General features: G+C 36.7%; 2 protein-coding genes across 6 annotated transcripts in view; both read right to left on the bottom strand.

Annotated features, from left to right (window-relative positions):
- On the bottom strand, positions 1–14215 carry tox4b (TOX high mobility group box family member 4 b). Of its 4 annotated transcripts, none has more exons than XM_020936490.2 (10): positions 14086–14215; positions 10943–11011; positions 8833–8883; positions 7549–7830; positions 6056–6289; positions 5270–5587; positions 4073–4427; positions 2631–2989; positions 1702–1856; positions 1–1575 (listed from the first exon to the last, which is right to left on the bottom strand). In XM_020936490.2, exons 1-10 carry the CDS (start codon positions 14089–14091, stop codon positions 1518–1520), a joined length of 1887 nt encoding a protein of 628 aa, XP_020792149.2. In that variant the 5' UTR covers positions 14092–14215; the 3' UTR covers positions 1–1517. The 4 variants fall into 4 exon arrangements, with proteins under 4 accessions (XP_020792149.2, XP_055012294.1, XP_020792150.2 ...); XM_055156319.1 differs by lacking the exon at positions 14086–14215 and adding an exon at positions 11873–12646; XM_020936491.2 differs by lacking the exon at positions 8833–8883.
- Positions 14216–14505: 290 nt separating this feature from the next.
- Positions 14506–25009, bottom strand: part of LOC110170818 (solute carrier family 12 member 6-like) — a 35901-nt gene continuing 25397 nt past the window's right edge. For both annotated transcript variants that reach the window (XM_055156162.1, XM_055156163.1), the window contains exons 19-26: positions 23968–24136; positions 23501–23696; positions 23052–23221; positions 22206–22337; positions 21979–22086; positions 18882–19114; positions 17803–17936; positions 14506–17571 (exon numbers count right to left, since the gene is read on the bottom strand). In XM_055156162.1, coding sequence (XP_055012137.1) covers positions 17480–17571; positions 17803–17936; positions 18882–19114; positions 21979–22086; positions 22206–22337; positions 23052–23221; positions 23501–23696; positions 23968–24136 — 1234 coding nt within the window. In that variant the 3' untranslated portion in view covers positions 14506–17479. The remainder of the gene's footprint in view (positions 17572–17802; positions 17937–18881; positions 19115–21978; positions 22087–22205; positions 22338–23051; positions 23222–23500; positions 23697–23967; positions 24137–25009) is intronic.

Raw genomic sequence — 25009 nt, 5'->3', positions numbered from 1 at the left:
TGTTAAATAAAAGATTTTATTTTCCCTTTCTCCAACAGCAGCTTTGTCTGAGCTGGTGTGGTGCTTTGTCCTTGAAAAAGGACAGTTTTATACACACAAAAAAATCAATCTTATCGATTTGTAATGGCTTTTTTCATTGCCATGTTATAGGAACAACTAATTTAGCACCTGTATTGTTTATTTAGCTTAATGAGGCCTTAATAATGTTGAATTCCAGGGAGTAGCACTATACAGTAAGAGTTATGGATTTTAACTACACCAGTATTGAATGGTGTTACAAATAATTTCAAAAACCAAAAATGATTTTAACCAAATAAATGTAACATTTCATAATTCTGAGTGGCAAAGTTCAACAGACGTGCTCCTCTCATTGGCTATTGGTTTACATGGCTCATCAACAGTCATTTACCATTGGAAAATAAAACTGGGAAAATATTTTACAAATGACCTAAATTAAATTAAGGAGCAGGGACAATTCATTTAAGTTTAACTGTAAGCTAAACTTTTGACAAAATATTTTAAAGATTTGTAACAATCAAAATTCATAGGTTGCACACACTTTCTATGATTTGATGTCATAATGTCAGATGGAGGGCAATTTCTGAAGGAAATCTCCACTGAAAATACTGAAATGTATAATTTAATAAATAAAATAAAATAATTTGGGGTCAGTGACTGGCTTCCCAAATTTCCCATACGAATCACTACTGTCAGTACTTCTTGATGCCTAAATGTGAAAATAATCTTAACTTTTCCTTATCTATACTGACAGAGGACACGTTGAACTTTGTGCCACATTTTGTTTCATATGGATAGGTCCAGTAATTACAGAGATTTTAACCATAAAGCAGGTCAACAAATCTGCATCTGTCATTTGAACAGCAAAAACAACCACAGGATTCTGTTCCCCAGCTCCATGTTTCACTGTAGTCTCCTTCACATGATACAACCTATCTTCATCTTCATTAAAATCTTGTTAAATGTAACCTATTCATTTTCAATAGGGCTGAAAACGGCTTGTGCTTAGTCCAGTTGTTAATTTTACATATTTTTTCATTCATAACAAAAAGTAACTGTTTCTCAATATGGAAGCACCTCATGAGAAATTAAGTACAAAATACACATGGGAAAAAAGTGATCACAAAATAAGAGCGCCAATTGGAATTATTTAACAGAACAGATCTGCAGAATTTTCACTAAAATTCAGCTTTTTTCTCCCTCAAATTTAAAACTCATTATCATTTAATATAAAATATTAATTCAATCCGTATTTTCAATACAAAGTTCATAGCTTTTGCCAAGTCTTTTTAAGCACCAAAATCCACTGCTCCTTGTCAAAAAATCTCAAATTTTTTTTTAGTTTTCCTGTATGGATGGCAGATTTTCCAAATCCAATGATATTGGGGTAAAATTGACGATGGCTTCGTTAGTCCATTCACGCTAATTGATTTGTTCCTTTGTAGTTATTATAGTCTTGTTAAAGTCCAGTGTTAAGGTCCTTTGCATTGTGGGTATTTCTATGTAACAGTAGTGGAGTTCTGTCCGCGGATCGCACACCAGGCCATGAACACGTCCCTGGAGAGGAGAAAACAACTATTACCATTTAGGAAGCAGACAATTAAAGACAATATTTATTTTTTTCTGGTATTTAATTGACAATGAACAATTGACAATGAAATGTGAGCTCGGTTGTGCACCTACCTGCAGTGCGTAGCCACACACTCGTTGCTGCAGTATTCTCGGTCCCAGTCTTTACTCTCCACGGCTTTGTTTGTGCAGCCGGCACGCACGCAGATGCTCGGGCTGACAGCAGGGGGCGCTGTGGGGCCGGGAGCCACGTTCACCTCCACCTCCATCTAAAAGATGTGATTCAAACATCCATTATTATTGTTCAATTTCACAAGTAATTTTCTCTTGATTACAGGTCTGCGAGACTGACAATAGGAAATGGACATCTGAGAATTGACAGTTTAGAAAATAGCTGCATTTTTTAGGCAATTTTCATTATATAACCCAAGTAATTACAACAAACTAAAAAGAAATAAAAGCAGAGTTCCCACTCTTTTTCACCGACAAAATTTCAAAACTTTTCCATGACTTTTTCATGACCTAAAGTGAATTTTCCATGACTTTACGGCACCTACATGTCTACACGTCTCTTAAATAAAAGGCGCAGACATTCGGAAATAATCATAATACCCTAATGAGAACTTAAAGAACGCTGTAGTTGCGTGAAAGAGATACTAAAATTCCATGACTTTTCTAGGCCTGGAAAAGGATATTTTCAATTCCCATGACTTTTCCAGGATTTCCATGACTGTGGGAACCCTGTAAAAGTCTCTGTGTCTCCACAGAGTCTTAAATATAATATAATCCAAACAACAAAATATCCAGTGAGACAAACAGGGGGCAGACCACCCACCAGAAAGCCGATGGGGAGCTCCATGATCAGTGGACGTCCAGTTTTGTTTAATACTCAATTATCAACCTCAAACCGCATCTCCTAACCATAATCAACTTAACCGTATCGCTATTGTTAATAATTCACTTTTCGTTTTTTTGACACAGGATGCGATCCATTGGCGCCAAACCTCCACACACAGCGGCACAGTCTTGCAAATTGTTCTTACCCCTTCTTCTGCCTCAGCTCCGTCTTCGGTCTTCGTTACCACGGCGGCGCTCCCTCCCACCTCTACCATCACAGGCTCCTCCCTCTTCACCACGGAGACCGCATCTTGTCTCCCAGACGACTGCGGCGGCACCACTTTGATCTGAAGTGGGGGCGGGGCTTTGGCGGCCGCACCTGTCGACCCTGTGCCGCGCGGTTTGGCCTGCAGAGGGGGCGGAGTCTGTGCATGGACCATCTGCTGTAGCCGCGGAGGGGGCGGGGCGCTGAGGGGAGGGGGCTGGCGCGTCGAGGGGGCAGGTGTCGCTGTGACCGACACGCCACCAGAGGGCAGCGGCGTGGATTTGATGATGATTTTGGTGACTGTGGATGGAGAAAAGTAGTGCTCAGTAACATTTACGTACATTTACCTGCCCTTTTGAATAAAATTATACTTCGTTTAGTTCACAGACTCCATACTTTTACTCCTCCTTGAGTAATATCACAATCTGAATTACTTTATTTATTCTAAAAGGGAGATTATTTTTGTTACAGACCCGCAGTGACCAGCAGAAAAAAGTGAGTTATCACAGTAAATATTCTGTACAGCGTGATGGTTTTGGATACTCACTGCGGCTTCAAATTATAAATCACATGAGCAGTAACTTGTTCAGCTACTTTTTACTTGAGTAATTATTTTGGTCACTACACTAGCTTGTCTCCATGGAGATGTTATTGCTTTGACTCGAATGTTTCACAGTATGGCATTAAACATTTATACTTCAATGAAAGCAAGTGACCAGGCCAAGTTACAGGTCGAACCCATTCACAGTAAAAATCAGGGGTGGACTGCAACAAAAAACAGCCCTGGACTTTTCCCACATCATTTGTCCCACATTTAAACTGAGGACCGGGAAAAGAAGGAGGGGCTTTTCTGGACTTTTTCTGGGCATGAACGTACAGATTGCCAGTCCGCCCCTGGTAAGAATGCAATTCAATTATTTTTGAGAAATAAAACCCCTATGATTGAATAAATGCAAGATAAATAAGTTAAATGCCATACTGTGGAACACTCCAGGCAAAGTAATAACATGTTCATGAAGAAAAGCAGGTGTTGGACATCACAATAGTATTACTCTTTTTAGATCAGGGCTGCAAGATCAAGCGCAATCAAATCAAAATCACAATTTGTATGAACAAATTGTAAACAAACTGCAAAGGCTACAAATAGTTAAATATCTATAATTTCCTCAAACAAAAATATATATGATATATAATAGACCTGTACAAATGTGATTCTTGAATTAATATGTTTAAAAATGTGAACTTGAACAGAATATTATTAAAATTATTATTAAAAAGTAAAACAACAAATCAAGTTGCAATGTTTGTCAGAAAATTCACAGTTAGATCTCTAAGACCTACTTTAAAATGCCATTACTCGTGCACAGATTTCGGGGTCTGTACCTGTGGGCGGGTCTTGCGGCGGGGGGGATGGCGGCGAATCGGGGGGCAGCGGTGTGGGTTTGATTGCGCCGGTTCGTGAGCGTGTGGTCACTTGGGGCAGGTCCACGATGATGTTGGAGGTGCAGATGTTGGTGATGGTGTTTTCTTCGGGGTTGTAGTGTTGAGAGCGGGTGGTCCGGGTTGTTGTAGTGGCAGGTGCTGTGGTGACAGGTGCTGCTGCGACAGGGGCGGGAGGGGGCGGAGACGGAGACGTGTCCATGACCTCGATGGGCGTTGTGTTCAGCTGATTGGCTCTGTACTCAGCTAAAGCTTTCAAATACTCCTTCTTGGCAATTTCATTCTTCCTTTTGTAAACCTGGAATCAGACAAGAGCACAGAGGGAATGGGCAACGTGTCAACATAAAAATATTTTGAAATTGCTGATTTGAAGAATATCATTAGATTTAATATTTTACTAAAATCTTGCCAAGTTATTTATAGTTTAATAATTTTACTTCCTGATTGGCATGGACAGTAGAAGTGGTAATTACATAATATTACATTATGGATACGATTAAAACTAGGGATGTAACAATAACCTAAATATCGTGATATCGTATTGTCAAAAGTCTCATAATAATATCGTGGGCTGTCACAATATATCGAATTCAAATTCCTTTGCTTAAATGCAAAGTTTTACAGTAGCAACAGCTTATAAACATAGGGAACTACATATCCCATGATTCATTTCAGAGCAAACAACATGAAGAATTCTTGGGATTATGATGAAAATAATTCACACCAAAATCTTGTCAAGGTATTTTAAAAGCAAAAACATGTCCTATCTACAATTACATCAGCCTCTTCAAAATATCACAATAAATATCATACCGTGAGATGCATATTGTGATAATATCGTACCGAAAGATTTGGATATCGTTACATCCCTAGATTAGACTAATAAAAATTACATTGTAACGTTTCAACTAATTTTAATTGTAATTTTGTGTACTGATATAGGAGTCCATTATAGAATATAGATTTTTTTTCCCCTATAAACTGCCTCTCAATTCTACTCAAGACTGAAAAACTATGATAAATAAATATTTAGCACAGGTACTATCCCACCAAACCAAATAGAAAAACATGAAAACCATATGCACTTTATCTCCTATGACAACAATAAAACAAAATAAATAATCTGTGTCCTGTGCTCACCTGTTTCTGCTCCTCTCCCAGACTGTCCCACATCGAGGCCACGATCTTGGACACTTCTCCGAACGTCGCGTTGGGGTTCTGTCCTTTAATAGCTGCCTGAGTGTCTCTGAAAAAGAGGGCATACGCAGACACGGGCTTCTGTGGCTCATTGGGGTCCTTCTTTTTGCCTTTGCCCTTTTTGCCCCCTCCTGCTTTCCGTGCAGGGGCAGGAGAAACCGTAGAGGTGTAGCCGGAGTCTGGAGCTTCAGACAGGGATGAGTCCAAGGAGATGACCCCAGGAGAGACGGAGAGGGAAACCGGAGACTCCACCAAAACACTCTGTATAAAATAAAAGCACTTGTAAATCAATAAATATAAGATAGATGCATTTAAAGTTTTTGTATCTGATTTGTACAAGACCTTTAAACACAAACTTGTACCTATTATTATAATTTTTTTTAGCACATGATAAAAATAACTAGCTCATTTTAAACTGCTTGCAAGTAATTCCATCCTAATTATTCATTCACTGCAATTTTATAAGCAATTTTCACAACTTACAGTGATGTGATGACAAAACTCACCTTTGGTCTCTGAAACAACAACAACTAGCATGCTAACAGAGCACCAGTTTTACTTCCTGGTTTACAGATGATAATAATACTTTATAGTTAAATGCAGACAATATATCTGTACTAATACACAGACAAATTTTACTTTATTAAACTGAAAAATGTACGTTGACTTTTTGCCTTCACTTCAAGCAAGATACATAACAGATTTTTTTTAAAACTCGACACTCCTCACCCTGAAGTCGTCCATGTCGTCATCGTGCAGGGAGCTGGTGGGTGACGCCGTGGCAGAGAGCGGGTTTTCCTCTGTCGCTCTGGGCAACATGGGCCCGCCCCCCAACCCCAGCCCCAGGTGCGTACTCAGCTCTGATTGGTCGATGGTGGTCAACTGACTGGACCCGAGCAGCCCCACGTCGATGGTGACCGGAGAGGAGCTGTCGAACTGTGAGCCCATGGAGTGACCCAGGTCCTGGAAGAACAAGCAAAAGGAATGTTAAGAAGACTGGAATAATATTTAATAAAGGTATATTTACTGTTGCTAACATAAAAAACTATAAGAGCAGCAAGATTTATCATATTTAAATAAATCAATGTCCAGTTTGTTAGTAAATAAATTCTTTGGCATATTAACAAATTTTTTGTTTTCCAAAATCACCTTTTTGTTAGTGTTTTGCTATTAAACCCACTTCGCAGTACAGGACTTGTGTCAGAGTCTGAATACTCCTGATAATCAAATCACTTATGAATTAATTCAGATGCCTTCACAACATTCAATAAGTCAATAATATTTAATACAGATGGAGTTAAAATGAAGATTTTTGTTGCAATACAGTGAGTTCTAAGGTTTAGTCAAAATTTTTTTTATATTGGTTGGTATAGAAAAATGTATTAAAGTAAGAAAAAACATTTATATGGAGTAAGAAAGCTTTCAAAAATATTTGTGTGCATAGGATAGAAATCCGTGCAAATTTAGCTGTTGTTGAACATAAACTAAACATTTGTAAACTCTCAAATGAGCCCAGTCGTAAAATGTACTGTGTGTATTTTATCCGTCAGAATATGAATTGAAAAGATATGACATCAAGAATTACAATCACTAAATGAAAATTTATGATTACGCTATCTTCAGTTCGATCGATGTTTCTTCTGCTCAATAAATAATATCTGTGAAGCGATGACATATTTTTGACAGCCGAGTATTCGTACTGAAGAAAGCGTAATTGTAAATTTTCATTTTCTGATTGTAATTCTTGATGACATAACTTTTCAATTCGTATTCTGATGGATAAAATACACACAACACATTTTATGTACAACTGGACTCATTTGAGAGTTTATGAATATTTATTTTATGCTTGACTACAGCCAGACATGCACAGATTTCCCAAATATGCACACGAATATTTCTGAAAGCTTTCTCACTCCATACATTTCAATCTAACTATCAATAATTATTGAAAAATAAATAAATAAAACTCATTAAATACTCTCATTACATGTGGCTCTAAATATAAATGCAAAAAAACCTTGCTAACCCTGCAGTTTACCTCTGTACACACATGTTCTAAAATGTGATTCTTGTATTAGTTCGTCAGTTCATATTTTAGTCTTTTTGTCAATTCTTTTAGTTGAGTTTAACATGTGAACTTTGGACAGAAACCTGTTATTAAAGCATACCGTACATAGCAAATCTAATCTCAGTGCTTGTTTGAAAAAGTCAGTCCTTACCATGCCGAGAGAGGGCCCCAGCAGAGCGCTCCCAGCAGCCTGGTTCATCACAGCTAAGTTCAAGTGTTCGAGGCCCTGGGAGGAGCCGTAGGTGGAGGCAAATGACGGATCTTCTCCCTCCACCACTGCGTTCTCTGGTACCACCACGCCATCAGGGGCCCCCGGGTCGCTCAAGCCCCCAAAATGAGACACCACATCGGACACGGACAGTGCCGAGTCAGGGTCCAGGGAGATGGGCGGAATTTCGAACTCCTCATCGCCTAAACTCGGTGTGTGGAATGTCTATGGAGGGAGAACACATGCATAAGAACAAAATGTTTTTATTTAGCTGTTTTTACAACACAATGCATTATATAAAGTGCATCTATCCTATCTTATTAAGAATACATTTAAATCAGGTACAGGCCCTTTAAAGGTGCACTACGGAACTTTTCTGGTGGAGAATCTGCCACTTGCTTGGGGATGTTTTGTCTAGAATGTTCCACAGTATGGCATTCTGTGTAATCCCTCAGTCTATCGCAAAGGCATTAAACTTGGAGAACCAGGGAAACCAGCAGATGAACAAATTTATAAAGCAGATCTGTGGAGAGGTGACCCTTTTGAGCAAAATGTGTAATGAAGTAAACAAGATAAATCTAAAGCCATTGTGTGGAACATTTCAGGCAAAGCAAGAACATCTAGCACCTCCTCTACAAAAGTTATATATTGCACCTTTCAATATTTAAAATGAAAACCCAAAACAGTTTTTCAAGACATTTTTTTCTGGTATTTAGGAATAACTTGTGACACAGGTATTTTACAGTTCATCATACAAAATACTGAGTAAGATAAGATGCAATGTGCAATGTGTATGTGTAAGTTATTGTGCATTATAGTGAAGATTTCTGTTTGCAATTGATTAATAACTGTAACTGAACTGAAATGTACTGATTTGAAATGTTTTAAAGTAACTATCAGTGTTGATGTATTGCCTTTAAAAGGGGACAGAGAACATAAGATTACTCTTCTTTCTGCTCCTTTCTCCTATGTTTGATGTTGTGACACTGTAAATGTCTTTTTATACTTTATGAATAACATAAACAAAAAATAATAATGATAAGGGATGATGAGGGTAAACAATTATAGCAAAGTTAAAATCTCATAAAGAACAGTCTAGCATATGTCTCTTAAAGGAATGATCTAAACTTGAATCGAGAGGTTTATTATTGTAGAGACCTGCAGGCCTCAGATTAGTTGTATTAGTTTGACAGTTGAAAGAGTAAAAGATGTAGAAATGTTTCATACTCCACCAGAGGATCCAGCGAGGCCGAAGAGGTCTATGGTTTTAGTGGCGCACTAAAACCAAGATGTGAGTTCAGTCAGTATAAGCACAATTCAAGTTAATGTCACACAATAAGAAACTGGTTTAAATTATGCAGATGCTGGGGATTTGATTCATGCTCTCTGGGCCTATCCTTTGAATTTTCTAATATGAAGGAAAGTAGGGCCCGACCTACTGATCTGGGCATATTCCACATGGACATGTTATACCTCATTATAAAGACTCTCTAGATTCCAGCTGTTTAATCCAATTTACAGACAAATGCCCTACCTAATATGTGGCGCTGCATCAATATTTATCTGCAGAGTAGTGTGTCTGTGTTTCTGTGACGCCCTTCTGCACCTGGATAACACTTATTTCCGAAGACTTGGCATCTGAGACGAAGCCTGTCTCAGCGGTGAGTGTTGCAAATGTGTTTTTTGATGCTTTTTTTACGCTCACATTGGTTAGTGACATGTTACATAATTTACGTTAACATACCTGTTTGGTCTCACATACGCCTAATGTGAAGTGACGAGTGGCTGCAGAACGTTACTGGACCAGATGTGAAAGGCTGGTCAGTTGAAAAAAGTGTTGTGCAAAAATACCATGAGGCCTACCTAAGGTCTTTAAAAAAAACTATAAAGAGTAAGAATAACAGTAAATGTAACCCAGCAAACCTGACTTAAAATCTAACAGATCATCCATGTTGTATTCAGTTGAAGAGCTACAGTGAATTATTCCCTCATTAATATATATTGTCTGTTTTATCGTTATCGTCACCACCACGGCCCCTTGTATCGATTGGGCCCTAGAGCAAAGTGTTCACGTGGGGCTTGTAACCGTGTGACCTAGCCATGTAACCAACTTTTTATGTTTTTTCACAGATATTGTGATTAACGCTAATGAAAGCCTCAAAATTTAAGGATGGATTTTTTTTTCCGATGAAGAAAGATGGACAAAATGCACTACGACAAGCAGCAAGGGTCAAAACACTGCAGCAGCTTAGATTACACAACAAGAGAACATAGAATACAGGAAAAGGTGAAATAGAGGGAGGCAGTACATTTAAAGGTTAGACAAATAAGCCACTATAACCCACTAGTGTTACTGACAACTAACTTAACAGAACTTCGATCAAGCATTTTATTTTAAATTTAATTTGATCATATTATGAACTTTCTACAGAATCAAAAATTGGATCTCGTCTAGTCCTTGTGGTATTTTTTTCTGTTTCTTATTTATTGGAAAAAAAGAAAGAAAACTGTATTTTTAGTCCTCATTAAAAGGTTTGCTATGTAACTTTTCCACCACATGTGTCGTCTTGGAGACATTATTGCTTGGCCTGAAAAGATCCAAATTATGGCACAAAACTGTTGTTGTCTATGTTGCATTTATTCAATAACAGATGTTTCCCTGCTTAAAAATACTTGGTCTAGATGCTTATCACTATGGAGATACTTTAATGCCATATTGTGGGGCATCACAGGCAAAGTAATAACATCTCCATGGAGACAAGCTGGTGCCCTCCACACTCTACAATGACACATTGCGCCTTTAACATCTTACATCTAAAGAGTGCCATAGTTTGACTGCACCTTTCATTCACTAGTTTTCATCAGCTAACCCCAGATTCAGACTGTGCGTGGGTTCAGACTGCACGTGATGCAGCTCCGGGGGCCGTAAGTGTTCTGTATCATTAGCAAGTGGAGCTCAGACCACGGGCCATGCAGTCCAGAGGTGCAGGCAGAGGTGTTGCAGCGCTCCGAATTAATTCAGTCGGGTTCTATTTTTGCCTGAGTCAATCACAAGTCTTTTCCCTTAATAAATTATTTTATATTAATAGTTATCACAATGTCACAGAGCAGTAAGACTGGTTCCACACTGGAGCTACACCTGGACCAGGTGCAGTCTGAGTAAGGCGTAAGATATCAAATTGACTAAAATTACGCTGAAAGATACTGGCCAACAAAATGAACACTTTTACAAATCTAAAGAGCATAAATGTTTAAAAAGCAAGAGCCTAATTTTTTTGTAAATGGCTGAAGCATTTGTTCAGTTTTTCAGAGGAGGAAATAAGTGTTTTAGCTGTACCTCTGAAGTGGACAAGAAGGGGTGTCCTGGTCCTGAAATGGTCAAGTAGTTGTCACTGCCCCCGGGAAACTGAAAAACAAACAGAAATCAGGTCAAGACTTGAACTGTGTCCTTAAGACACTTTACCAGTTTTACCAGTTTTCCCTATGTATGAATGTAAGTGAGTGTTGGTGGTGGTCAGAAGGGGCAGCTGTGGCTTCAGAAGTATCTTACCACAACAGTGTGGAGTGAATGAATGTACAGAATGTACAGTCTGGATTGACTAATGTGGTCACAACACTGTCATTTTTCAGAGGTGGCATGGAAATTGAAGTTAAAACCACACTTTGGAGTGGAGATGCAAGCCCCCCTCACTGTAAGAACCATGTTTGAGAAAAAACATGATATAATTTTATTATTTTTTGGCTGTCCCTGGCAAAAGCAGGTGATTTGTCACGTCAGGAAAGCCAATCTTCAGTTAACATTAGACTATGAATCTTTGATCTTTTCTTTATTTTAGCTCTAATCAGGACACCACAATGTTCATAAAAAGCATTAAAACCATATTCAAGCAAGACAATCCATCACACATTCAAATGAGAAAGATACAATTAAACCCAGCATTTTGTTTACTCCTAACTAATATGCAATTAATGTTTGTTTCCAAGTCAGAACGATGACTTAAGGCCTTAATAATATAATATCAAGCAAAATCATTATGTATTTTGTATTTCTGAAGAAACAGTTACGAGTTGCAGTGGATGAATTGAAGGTTGCTGACACACAAATGTGGATCACATGGTAAATATTTCTGGGATTGACAGTTTAGCCAGAGGCGGTGGTACATTCAGGTAGGCGTTTGAGACGCGGCCATACGACAATACACTCCAAAAATAACACAAAATAAAATAAAGCCAAGTCGGCCCATTCATTCACACACTCGTAAGTCACCTTGTTGTCCGTGTCAAATCCATTAAACGAATGAGGATCCAAGAACTCAGCATCGTTTTGACCCGTTCCGTCAGTGAGATCCGAGTAAAAATTTAAATCCATGCTTACGATTCATAAAATATCACAAAATGTGACCGAGGATTGCACTCTAGAGCGTAAAATAACACTGGATAACGAGGCGATTTGGCAGATGCAATCCGAAGACAGAAACGACATGTGAAAGCGAGCGAGCTATCCAAAAATATCTACAATGCGCTTGGATCCGAGGGTGACAAGACGCGAGCTAAATGGGCAACGTTGCTGTCATGTCGTGCGCTAAATGTTTCGTAGACATTTTCAGAATTTAGTGGCTCTAGGTTTGAAAAAATCGTGCTATTCTCGCCCTAGTCGCTGCAGTTTAGCTTGAGGTCCGCTTTGACGCAAGGCTGCAGCCCCGAAGCGAAGCCTGTCTGTCTGTCGCAGCAAAACGGCGTCATCCGACCAAATGGAGAGCGACACGAATGCATTTAAAAACGTGCAAAAAGACGGCGAATTAAAGAAGTGACATTCACGAGGACGTAACAGAAAAGCAAATCCGGGTCCTGGTTTGTCTCGGATCGATTCAGGCAGCTCAATTGAACCGGGGACACGGGTAAAATGCCGTGCGTAAAGCGTGCGTAAAAGCCTAAAGGAACTGTAAACAAACACGTCTTCAAAATAAAAGACGAGTTTATAAACGCGAGATTAACAGAATATCCAGTAGTTTTAGCCATAAAATCAGTAGCCAACTTGCCTCTTTTAAAAGAAGAGAAGATTCAAGTTAAAATCCTGTAACAATTGCACCAAACTCACCAATGAACATCAGTATGTAGTAATCATGTGCAATATTGTTACATGTGAATCTTCATCTGTATAATGCATTATTACTGAATTATTTTATCCTGTTTATATGCACCGTACATACTCACAGTCATAGACTCTTGTTGTACATAACAGTATAATAAACCGTAGTCACTTTAACTTCTATTTCTTCTTGTCCATATGCTGCATTGAATATAACCACAGTCATAACCACTTATTGTACAAAATATTTAAGTCTTTAAGTAGTCTTGTGTTAGATTTCTGTCAAGTCATTATAGTTATTTATCTTGATTTTGATCGCATGTTCATATTCTCCTGCTGTTATTGTAAGTTCCCCATTGAGGGACAAATAAAAGTCTATTTTATTTTACATAAAATCTTTCAAATACAGATTGCCCCCATACCACCAGTCTTAGTAGAAACTTAAGGGAACGTTGCATTACTGTATGAACAATGACAGAAAATTAGAACGGTGAAGTTGTTATGGACTATACATTACACTACAGATTATACATTTTGTCTTTATATTGATTAAATAAATAAGAGGAATAAATGTAATACATACTGGTTAAATCATACAAAAAATTCCTTCTGTTACAGAAAAGGTAGTCCTATTTTTATTTTTTCTTTACCTACATGTACTTTTTTACCCGCTTAGTAAACATACGACTTATTAAATTGGGAAAATATTTCACCTATTTGTTCAGTTGTATCTATGGAAGATACATATTTCTTGTCAAAATTGTGTATAAAGGCTTGATTATACATTTTACTTTGAAAACAGCTGCCTGTTCCTCTTCCCTTCTTTCTACCTCCACAAAAGAAAAAAAAAAAAAAGGTGATTTATGACTTGCGAGCCTCCACTAAAGACACCTGTACAAGACAAATACAAAAGCATTTTTAAGTAATAATTAATTCCGATACTAAACGCCTCTGTTGGTCACTCGCACTTTTGGCTTCGATTCCGTATTTATTCAATTCTTTTACATTTCTCTAAGTTAAATAAGTTAATCAAGTAATGGATTAAAATAAGCACACTGACAGAATAATTTTAGCTTTAAATTCACGCGAATTTATCAAATAGCGAAGTATGCTTACTTTGGTTTTGAATAACCTCTAGACTTTGCGCGTTTATGTTGCAATGAATTAAATAAATAACGAATTATGTGACGAATCAACTGATTAAACTTGCACATTAATTATCAAAGTAACGAGTTACTGAAAAGAAAAGTAGTAAAAATAGGTCATGTCGTTAATCCGCTCGTCATAGGCCATTGTTGATGTGAGATCGTGTGTTTTAATCACTATTTTGACAAGTAAAAACCTTCGTGATTATTCTGATTTGTGGCGTGGCTGTTACTAACTATTCTTACCTCCATGTTCACCGCCAAATCTGATTAAATTTGTGTTTTTATTCCACTTTTTGAACTGAACTTCGTCCAGAAATGATTTCCTCAAAACATCAGAACATGGCACCGGCTTCCTGAACGTACGAGGGGGAAGTCACGTCATCACGTACGGTAACGGGACGCTGTCAAAATAAATAAAATAAAAAGTAAAAAAAAATAAAAAAATAAAATAAAAAAGGAAAATAGAAAGCAAATCTAAATTAATAATCAAATATTAATAAAAACAACTTAAAAGTCCTGTTGGTTTATGTATGGATTCTTCACGTTCGTCTTTTAAATTGCTATGGCAACTGTCAATCAAACCAACCATTCGATGTCTGAAACCTATGGATAGGCTTGCTTACATGTAAAGAGACAGAATATAAATAAGACAATCAAATGCACTGTCTTTCAAAATCACTTTATTTCTCTCACATTTTTTCAAGCAAATTTTTGTGATCTTTTCTTTTTATAATAACGTAATTTAAAAAAAACATTAAACTTGGGATTGTTCCAAGCTCTATGTACAAGCAAGACAAAAATATGGACATCTCTCTGCACAGTAAAACCTGATGTAAAAACAATAATAAAAGAAACTATCCAAGTGGAAACACATTAGAAAAGCGCCGTACTTTAACGACATTTAGTTTGTAAGCGTGGACAAGGAGCGCACTCTCTCTCACAATAGGACAAAATCGAACAAAAGCTTGCAGCCACTAATAGCACAGAAAGAGGATGAACCGTCATGTTGTTCTGAAATGGGAAAAAGAAAAAAAAAACTTTGAACATGGAAATCACATCCCCACAGATACTTTAAGTTTGTGATTTGGCCATGGAGAAATCAGGAATCTTCCCCATTCAAGGCCCCAAATACACCACCAGGATCTAAAGGTGTACTGTGCAACTTTTCAGGTGGAGGGTACGCTGCTTCTTCTGCGTCATTATTTTACTTGGAATATTCGGCAATAAAACATAAAAAATATTTATCTTGCATGTCATTTGGGAGTTTTTAATGACTGAAAATACCTCAAAAAACAGACATTGTTACTGTGAGCGGAGTAACTTGGCCTAGTTGCACCACCCTCCACCAAAACTTGCATAGTGCACAGTTCACTCTTTTTTTTTATGCAATACTTGTACCTTAACCAAGACATTTACAGGCACGTTTCATATGCAAATTTCTGAAAGATTGCAAATATATCTTATTATAATCGCCAAGCCAGGTTACAGGTCACATCTTTGGAAAGTCTGTTCACAGTAAGAATGCATGTATTGGATATTGTGTATAATTTCATATGTAATTAAAGAAATGCAAGATAGATGAGTTCAATGCTGTACTGTGCAATATTCAAGACAAAGCAATAACATGTCCATGGATACAAGCAGGTAGGTGACCCTTTACCAAAAAAGTTCCATAATGCACCCTTAAATGCAGGTGTTTTTGTTGCTTGGGCAGTGTATAAAACTAATACTGTTTCATCTGCATTCAAACTGTTCCCATACAGTCCATAAGGGCCCAGTTTATGGCACAATACGTAATATTTCATTCTGACAAATGTTCAATTATGCATAGAACTCACATTGTTTGGTGGGACAATGATAGTTTAGGCTGGTGTTTAAGTATTTTAATTAACTCTCAAAAGTGGGGTTGTTAAAAAGTAGAGATTAAGATGGAAAAATAAGTTTAAGCATAATCTCCCTTACTTAATTTAATATGCAAATGACTTCAAACTAACTATGAGGACTGAAAGGCAAATAAAAATCTACCAATTAATCAGCATTAGGCTTAATACTGGACAAATGCTTTTAAGTAGATTGTTTGGTATGATGGCCCACTGGATAGTATTCAACAGCAAGAAGGTACATGGTTCAACTTCTGAGCCTTTCTGTGTGGAGTTCTCCGTGTGTTTGAGCAGATTTCCTCTGCACAATCCGCTTTCCCCCATCAACCCAGAACATGCACGGGTCCCACTCTCTCCTGACAGGTTTAACCCACAGAGAAAGTAAAGAATAGGTCAAATGCAGAGGACAAATTTACCTTCTGGGACAATAAAGTGTTCTTTAACTTTGTCATTTGCAATATACATTTTGATCCAATATGAATGCATCATGCTTGTGTAAATAGTATAACTTTTCTATTGGCAATTAATTAAAAATGCTTTGAGCTATAATTTGTAAAACTACAGCGATACATACAGCAATGATTGTTTTAAATTAATATTTAAATAGTGTGCTTTTTTAAAAAATAGAATAAAGTTAAAAAATTACCTAAACAAAAAACATTTGTGCAATTAACTAGGATATTAATAATAATAAATTCAATTTGCAGTGACTAGAGGTCCATTTCTATTGTGTCCTTCAATTTAAATAGTAAATTACAGACTAGGTACAGTCTTTGATCACAACAAAAACAAGAAAAAAAAACAAAAAAAAACATTAAAACGATCCTTGTGACTTTTCCGGTTTTAGTCTTAAAGTGCATATGACGGATTTGACTACTCGTAATGAAGATGTTACTAAAAAATCTTTGACATTTTTGTGAAGTACAGAATTTTACTTCATGGTTGGACATGGGCACCAGATTTAACATATGTACAAGTAAATTCATTACCAAATATTACCAAGAAACATAATATTAACAAAGGCCAAAAACTACATTAAAAATCTAAATTACAAAACAGTTATGATTTGACTAATCAGCTATTAATAACTCAAATTACAGGACCTTTATTTTACATATTTAGGTTTAACCTCTCAGAAAAATGTGTTTTTCAATTTTTTACCACAGGTACAATTCCACCAAACCAAGGAATAATAAGAAAATGGTGAAAACCTGTCATATGCACTTTAACAATAAATATAGTTCGCTTCGATGTCCTTCAAAATACATTCTATACAAGCCCTGAGTCTGGACTGGCCCTTGTTTCTTTCAGATGGCCCAAAAATGACACCAAAAATATGGTTCCTTCTCAAGTCTTTCACTTCAAAAATACTCAAAAGCGCACATATTAAAAATGGTGCCTAATGATGAAACAGTATGGAGTTTGCAGCGTCTTTTGTTTTCCTTTTGAATGATATTTATGTGCATGTTATTACATTAGACATTGTTTCATATTCCAGTCTTATCTCAATGCTACTGTATCTGTATCTGTCTTGCAGCTCAATTAATAATTTGACTTTGACATATTGTCACTTTTTTTGCAGTTTTCCCTTTAAAACAAGAATTTACAATGCATTTTTCACCCATCAGCAGTTTAAATATCATTAAAAGGACACTAAAATGACTGCACAACAGTGTTAAAAACTATGGACACAGAGCAGAGAGGGCAAAAAGGTTTCAGCCAATCACAGACAGTCTTTAGGTCCACGCCTGCCCGTTTTATGAGTAAATAGTGATGACTTCACTTCCTCCACCTCGAACCAACAAAACTCGCTCCAGGCCTTCTGTAAGAACTTCCAAAAACTCCATATCTGAGTTTCAAATTAAGGATTTTTTAAAGTTAAAATTACACAATAGGTAATGTAATAAAAATAGGTGAAATTAACAAAATAAATATCATCTAAAAATATAGGAAGATTCATTCATTTCTAATCCTCTGCTCTCACAACAACTAATGTCATCGCTTTTCTAACCCTTAGTCTGAACATTTGCACAGCCTCTTAGCCATTTGTCTGTATTAACTACGGCCTGACAAAGGATACAGTTCTCGTCCCCGTCCGTGTTCCTGGGGGGTCCGGGCATGTTCAGCAGCACCAGCCGAGCATCATGGGATTTATTCACGATGACCTCATTCAGTTTGACCGCAGTGTGCATCCGACGGACATTTGAGTGGTCGCTGAGACGGAAATAAAAATGTAAATATATTAAAACGCAGATGAAACAGAGCAACAGAAATCTGCCCTATTATTTGTTAAAGGGGCTGTACTTTTTTCATGGAATAAAGTAAAATATTTCCCCAGTACATATATATTGTATAAGCAGCTCTTAAGGTAAAAATGAGACTGATGTGTGCCGTCTGAATCTAATTATAAAGCATTATTATCCAGAAGCGGGACCAAGTTGTTGTTTTGCAAGTCTCAAGTAAGTCTCAAGTCAAATACAGCCAAGTCCAAGTCGAGTCTCGAGTCACTGGCCCCTAAGTCCAAGTCAAGTCCAAGTCAAGTCCAAGTCAAGTCCAAGTCAAGTCCAAGTCAAGTCCAAGTCAAGTCCAAGTCAAGTCCAAGTCAAGTCCAAGTCAAGTCCAAGTCAAGTCCAAGTCGTCTGCTTAGAGCTTCAAGATAATTTAAATCTTTAAACCAAAGCACCAAATATAGCTTCGATTTTTGCTATTTATATGACTTTTAAGATAAATTGTACTTTAAAAAAATCATAGTATATTTATATATGAGTATTTATAGAGTATGTAAAAGTTGTAGAAATGCAATTTTTTCCTTTTAAAATGTCTTGACAAGATCTTAGTGTGAATCATTATGGTCAGAATAGAAGGAATTCAGATTTAAAAGTGCTTTTCAAGTCACAGGCCTCAAGTCCGAGTCAAGTCCCAAGTCAATGTCCTTCAAGTCCAAGTTGGGTCCCAAGTCTTAGTCCATTTTATCAAGTTATTATCACAGCTAATCATGAAATAACGTTGGTGAAAAAGCGCTTAGAAACTCATTACAGTAAATAGTTATGCTGCTCTGATGCATAAGCTAAATGAGGAATAACTTTGTACCGCTGCAAACCATTTAAAATTAACAAGTTTTTAACTAAATCAAGTGTTTATGTGGTTGTTTTCACTCACGGTCTAATACTGAGCATGTCCCTGAAGCCCTCTGGAGTGGAGCAGCCTGAGTGCGCTGCTCTGAAATGGGACGTCTTCTCTTTGGTCCAGGTCATCTGCACCCGTCTGTGGTGCTCAGCGCTGCCCCCTGCTGACGCTGAACGGTCACGATCATGTCCGTCTGGCTCTTCGTCGTCGTCTGATCCGATACTCGTCAAACGCAGCATCGAATTTCTGTCCTTCACCAGCTGAGCCTGAGGAGGTACAAACAGGAGTAGGGACAAGGTAAATGTTAAAGTGTTCTGCTAAAAAAGAGCTTTTAAACATGTTACAGCAGTGGATAAAAGGCTGAATTATGTTACTTAAAGGCCCTGTACCTGATTTTTTTTCATGTGTTTGAACAAAATATTTCTTGTCTCAGTACAGGTATATTGTATAGGCAGCTCATAAGTCAAAGCTGTGCTCTGGTCTCTGAAAGTTACAAAAAGCACTAAACTAATTGCAGTGAATAATCATAACCTTGGACCGCTGCAAGCCATTTAAAAATGAACAAATTCTGTTTTTCACATTTTTAAGATGGTAAAAATCAGGTGACAGTGCCTTTAAGTGAAAGTACAGACACAGGAGCAAAAAAATACTTTACTAGAGTAAAATATCATAGAAACAAAAGTAAAGGTATTTCACACAGACTTTGAAAACTATTCAAGAGTCAGATGAGGTGATCCAGATAAGAACTGCGGTTCAAGAATTTTGTTCATCAGAAGTGAAATACAGTAAATTTTCATGGTCATGTTTCTTTATTTGTTTCAAAACTTCAGTCAGGGTGACACCATAAACCTACTGAATTGGCTGAGGGGGTGTATTTTTAAGCACATCTCATCTTTTCACTTTAGTTTAAAAATTTTGTAGTTACAATGATAGGATTTCTGAAGCTGCTTTTGGTCTGGATCTTTTGCCCTTTTGGATATTTCAAAACTTTAGAGCCAAATCTGGATCATTTTTATTATAGTGATCCCACCTCAATGGTGGATTTAAGGCTGATCTAAGCTTTTCTTAGGTCACTCTTAATTTCTCTCTTTTCTCACAGAGATTTTTAAGACAGTTTTTAAAGATTTTAGACACAATCTGCATATAGCAGATATCTTTTATCATCACAAATCAAAATTATTCATTATTTCATTTATTTTGTAAATGTCATACATAAGTAAAATGTATTTGACTTTGTCGATAATAAGAATTGTAACTGAATGCACATTTGACCCGAGTGTTTTCTTGTCTGATGGAGCAGAATATCTCACTGTGATATCAGCAAATGTAAGTCATTATCAAAACAGCACGGTGGGATTCTTGTTTGGATTTGAAGATGTTATGTTATGATTCTGCAAACTAGGCACGACACTAAAAAACATGACAGATCTCAGTCGGATAAATTGTTCTCTGTATAAGAAACTTGTAAACTTACATTATCGTTCCTTTTTTCAAGCATTTATTGCACATTTCTTGGAATGTTACTTACTTGGAGATCACTTTCAAGAGGTTCAGAATCATTTTGATCAAATCCTGCAAAGTTCTGCAATACCATCATAGAAATCTGTGACCCATGGATCAGAATCCAGAGATTTGGAAATAATTTTGATCTAGATTCAAAGTTTCCTGGAGTTGTATGTTGTTTCATTCATGCTTGTTTCATTTCATTGATCTTGTTAATTGGTGGTCTTTCTCCGCACATCAGAAATCACTCTATTTAAATTTTTCTCAGGTAACTGCATTAACGAAAAATTAATGCAGAAGTCTCCTGCTGTTATTAAGTCCCTAAAACATCACCTAACTGAACATTTCAGTTCTCAAACTGCTTTACTATGAACGCACAGATATGTTGGCTTGACTATTCTGTTGGAGCAAAAACTGGTATCGATTTTCTTCTGAGAGAGCACAATGCAAATTTAAAGAAACAGTGTTCATTTGATTAGATTTTCCCCCCACAAAAAAATATTAAAAATATGATTCCAGATCATGCAAAAATAGTGCAGTTGAGGTAGTGGCTTCAAAATCGAGTACAAGTACCTTAAAAATACTGAAAGATTCCAAGTTGTGAATGATTCAAATCTAATCTAAAATATCACAAATATTACAGTAACTGATATTAACTCAAACTTCTGCTGAAGATTCTCTTTCTACACTAAATAAATGTTTGAAATAACTCTGTAATTTCTAATATGACTCAGGAACCGATCTCACAGATAAAACCTGTGTCTCTTGTACCTGTCTCATGCCTTTGTAGAGGTTTGGGTGCTTCCCCGTCCTGTACCTGGGGGGAACATACACCTGAACACAACACAAGTCATCCGAGCTAGAAAACCACAGCGGCTAGGCTAGGCACTAACTAATGAGGGAAAAAAGAGGTTTATGCTAGTGAGTTAAGAGTTGGATCACTGGTAAAATATTTAGGGATCTATTTCTATCAATTACAAATAAAACTTACATGTAAACTTACATCGTCAAAACTCCAACGAACTCGCTGAGAAAATGAAAAAATTATACCCAATTAAACTCAATTTAAATTAACAATATTTGCTCCACCTTAATTTAGAGAAGGGAAATTACAAAATTACAATTCAGATGTTAATGTAAATGGTACAATGCATAACTGGTTTAAAATAGGGCTATGATAAGTCCTAAATGTGGATTAAATGATGCCTAAATAAGTATCACTAGGTGCACTTCAAATGTGCACTGTGTACTTTCCTTGATGACCTGCTTGTCTCTATGGTGATGTTACTGCTTTGTTGAGATTGAATGTTCCACATATAGGTTTAATATTATTTTATTTATTAGTTTGTTTGTTTTTTTATCCAAAAAATAGACAAAAATAAAAGCTTGTTTCTTTTCAATTGGAAAACGTTTTTCCCTTGGCTATAATATTCAACATTATGGCATAAAACATATCTAGTCCATGATGTTTCAAAGTATGGTTTTAACTTTCCATTTCCATGCAAGAATACAGGTGATGTACCACGTCCAGAAAATTACATATTGTTGCTTTATTGTAATTTTTTAATGTAATTTGTAATTTTGCTTTTCAGTCCTTATATAGAGTTATGTTGTTGTAGTGTCTCACCTCTTTCTCTCGGTCTGATTTGGAGAGCCTCATTTGTCGGAGCATCTGAGACCTCTGCTCCATCATCAGAGTGCGCTCATACGTGTATGCGCTGATGTCGCTGTCGTGCTGAAGGGGAAACAAAGTAAAGTCTGAAGTCAGAAAATATCAAATAAAAATATTAGAAATATGTGTGTTTACTCTTACTGTAGTAAATAAAAATATATATTAAAAGTTGAGCTTCATACCATCTCCACAACCTCCACTTCGGCCTCGATTCGGAGGTGGTACAGAAACGTCGCCAGATCCTTCTTCATCTGGATTGAGTTATCCTCCATTTGAGCCACAGTAAAAATCCTCATGCCACATTTCCTCCATACCTGAAAAATATAGATTCAGAGTAGGAATGTATTCAATATATCATTAAACATAGATGTATAAAAATGTATTCTCTACAAATGTATTTAATTGATTTTTATGTTTTTATATATTGACATATATAAAAACATAAAAATCAAGATTATATATATATATATATGCATATATATATATATATATATATATATATATATATATGCATATATATATATATGCATATATATATATATATATGCATATATATATCATATATATATATATATATATATATATATATATATATATATCATATATATATATATATATATATATATATATATATATATATATATATATATATATATATATATATATATATATATATATATATATATACATATATATATATATATATATATATATATATATATATATATATACATATATACATATATACATATATATATATATATATATATATATATATATATATATATATATATATATATATATGCACTTATGTTGACCATTTTAAAACTGATTTGTTAGTGAAGTATTTCTGGAGCAGCGCACACAGTACATGTGAGCAGTATTGTAGCTCGCAGCCATGTGTCCAGAATAAAAGACCTGATGTAACATAATTCTCAGATTAAAGCTCCACCATGTGAAAAAAACGCAGACTCATAACTTCATAGAGTGATGAGATATGTATTCTGGATCCTACACAAATATTGTACCTTGTGTTGTCTGAGCAGAAAGGGCAGCAGCATCAGCATCCCTCCATCATGAACTATCCACCACACGTCAATGTATCCCTCTGCGCATGGCTCACTGTTACTGGGGAACAGAGAGATGTTTTTGGGCACGAGCAGAGCCAGGTGAGCTGCTGTGGTCACCCGCACTGTGTCTGCAACAACATAAGGAGCGCTGTTAGGGACCCTATATTTAGCAAGCTTAGAGGTACAGTTTTGACACTGAAATTCCCACTGCAAATGATAAAATCCTGACAGAATGGGGTCTCCTGCTGCAAACTGTAGAAATGCATGGGATTCTTGGGTTAGTTTAGCTAGTTTTAGTTAGTTTTTTTCTCCCTAAAATCCTGCAACCCAACATGAGGTTTTTGGCAGTAAATTCCCATTGGTTTCTGTGTTGTTGTTTTTTAATGATATGTGTTTCTAATACTCACTGATAAAAGTCTTCCATGCTTGTGGGTCCTCGCTCTGTCTCCATGCGTGTGGCCAGCCCATCACTACCGTGTTGGGCTTCATCCCTCCTAAACCGCTGGACTGGATCATGTGACTGATGCCCTCCCGCGATTTCTGTGCCACAATGCACTGCACAAAGCCCTTCACCCGCTCCTTCTCCATCAGGTGCTTTAGAGTCTGACAACAACAACAAAATTCAAATGTTAAGAAATAAATAAACGATTGTTGTCTTCGGGTTAAATCATAGATATTTCATAGTTTTGATAGCGTTAACCAACACCACGCCACGCTCGGTTTGAGTAGAGAATTTCTACTACTACAGCCCAAACAAAACTGAAGAGGTTCAACATTTATGGAATACTTTCAAATTTTTTTAAAAGTGAATCCCCAGTAGAAAAATATAGATAAATCTAAATTATGACATCAAATCCAAACGAGCCCCACCCACCTGTTCCGCTGCCAGGGCCTCTCCGTAGCTCTGCAGAAAGTTTCCAGAGACCACGGTTCCAACGATGGTGAGACCCTTCCCTGCTTTGAGCTGACTCGCAAATGTCAACAAACGTGGAGACTTCACATGAGCATCTTCATCTAACTTCAACAACACCAGGATCTGCGGCCTGTACACAAGCGGAACAAACATGTGCCCAAATACTATTTATTAACACTGCTTAAAATAGAATAGAAGTTTTCTCTTTTTGTCTTTTTTGTATGATTGAGCTGACAACAGAACCTTTAAAACACTGTGTCCTCTCAAGGTACAAAATTAAAACAGAGGCAAATGAAGGCAAGAGTAAACAAGACCAAATAGATTTTCTAATCTTTAGATCTTATTGTTAATGCTTTTAGGCATTTTTAAATAAGAAAATTAACTATAACAACGCCATGTGCATAATGGGAGTGGCGGCATTGACGAAGCACGCAGCAGCAGCAGCAGCAGCAGCACATGCATAAACGTACTGGCCGTGAGCTGCAGACTTGCAGGTGACTGTGCATCTTCTCTATGTGTTAAGTGTCCAATAGATGATACAAAGCCGACCACATATTCACAGCAGCAGATGCTTGTGTGTTCACACTGTGCATAAATTCACTGTATTGCTTTTACTAACATATTAATGATAATAGCTGTAAAGCACAAAGATCCCTCCTATACGAGAATCAACTGCAAACTCCATGCACAAAACCTTGTCGGTTGATGCGCAGCTGTCCAGTGAGTGTCACCGCATCAGTGAGAGTTACAGTGGCAGATACGCAAATGGACTGCAAAATATGAAAGCGATAAAGTTATCTCTGTGTGCTGTTCGCTGATTCTCTCACTTTTTCCCCAAAGAACAGAGGTCCAGTGCATGCAGAATTGCTCTAGGTGTTTAGCGCATATGAAGGGGCATGAAGACCAGTTGGAAAGTATTTTTAATCATTTTAAATTAATTAACTAATAAATAATTAAAAGATTCATTAAATTATCAATGAATTTAAAAGAGTCATCTTTCCAG

This window comes from Boleophthalmus pectinirostris, unplaced genomic scaffold (genome assembly GCF_026225935.1).
Source record: "Boleophthalmus pectinirostris isolate CB_2022bp ecotype Guang Dong unplaced genomic scaffold, ASM2622593v1 HiC_scaffold_20, whole genome shotgun sequence".
In the NCBI taxonomy this organism is placed as follows: Eukaryota; Metazoa; Chordata; class Actinopteri; order Gobiiformes; family Gobiidae; genus Boleophthalmus; species Boleophthalmus pectinirostris.
This window is presented reverse-complemented; position numbering and strand designations above follow the sequence as displayed.

Coding starts and splice junctions, on each gene's coding strand:
- tox4b (XM_055156319.1), bottom strand. CDS start 11,974: ATGGATTTAAATTTTTACTCGGATCTCACTGACGGAACGGGTCAAAAC. Junction 8,884..10,942: donor CCTTCTTGTCCACTTCAGAG/GTACAGCTAAAA, acceptor TCTTGGTTTTAG/TGCGCCACTAAAACCATAGA. Junction 7,831..8,832: donor TCGCTGGATCCTCTGGTGGA/GTATGAAACATT, acceptor CTCCCTCCATAG/ACATTCCACACACCGAGTTT.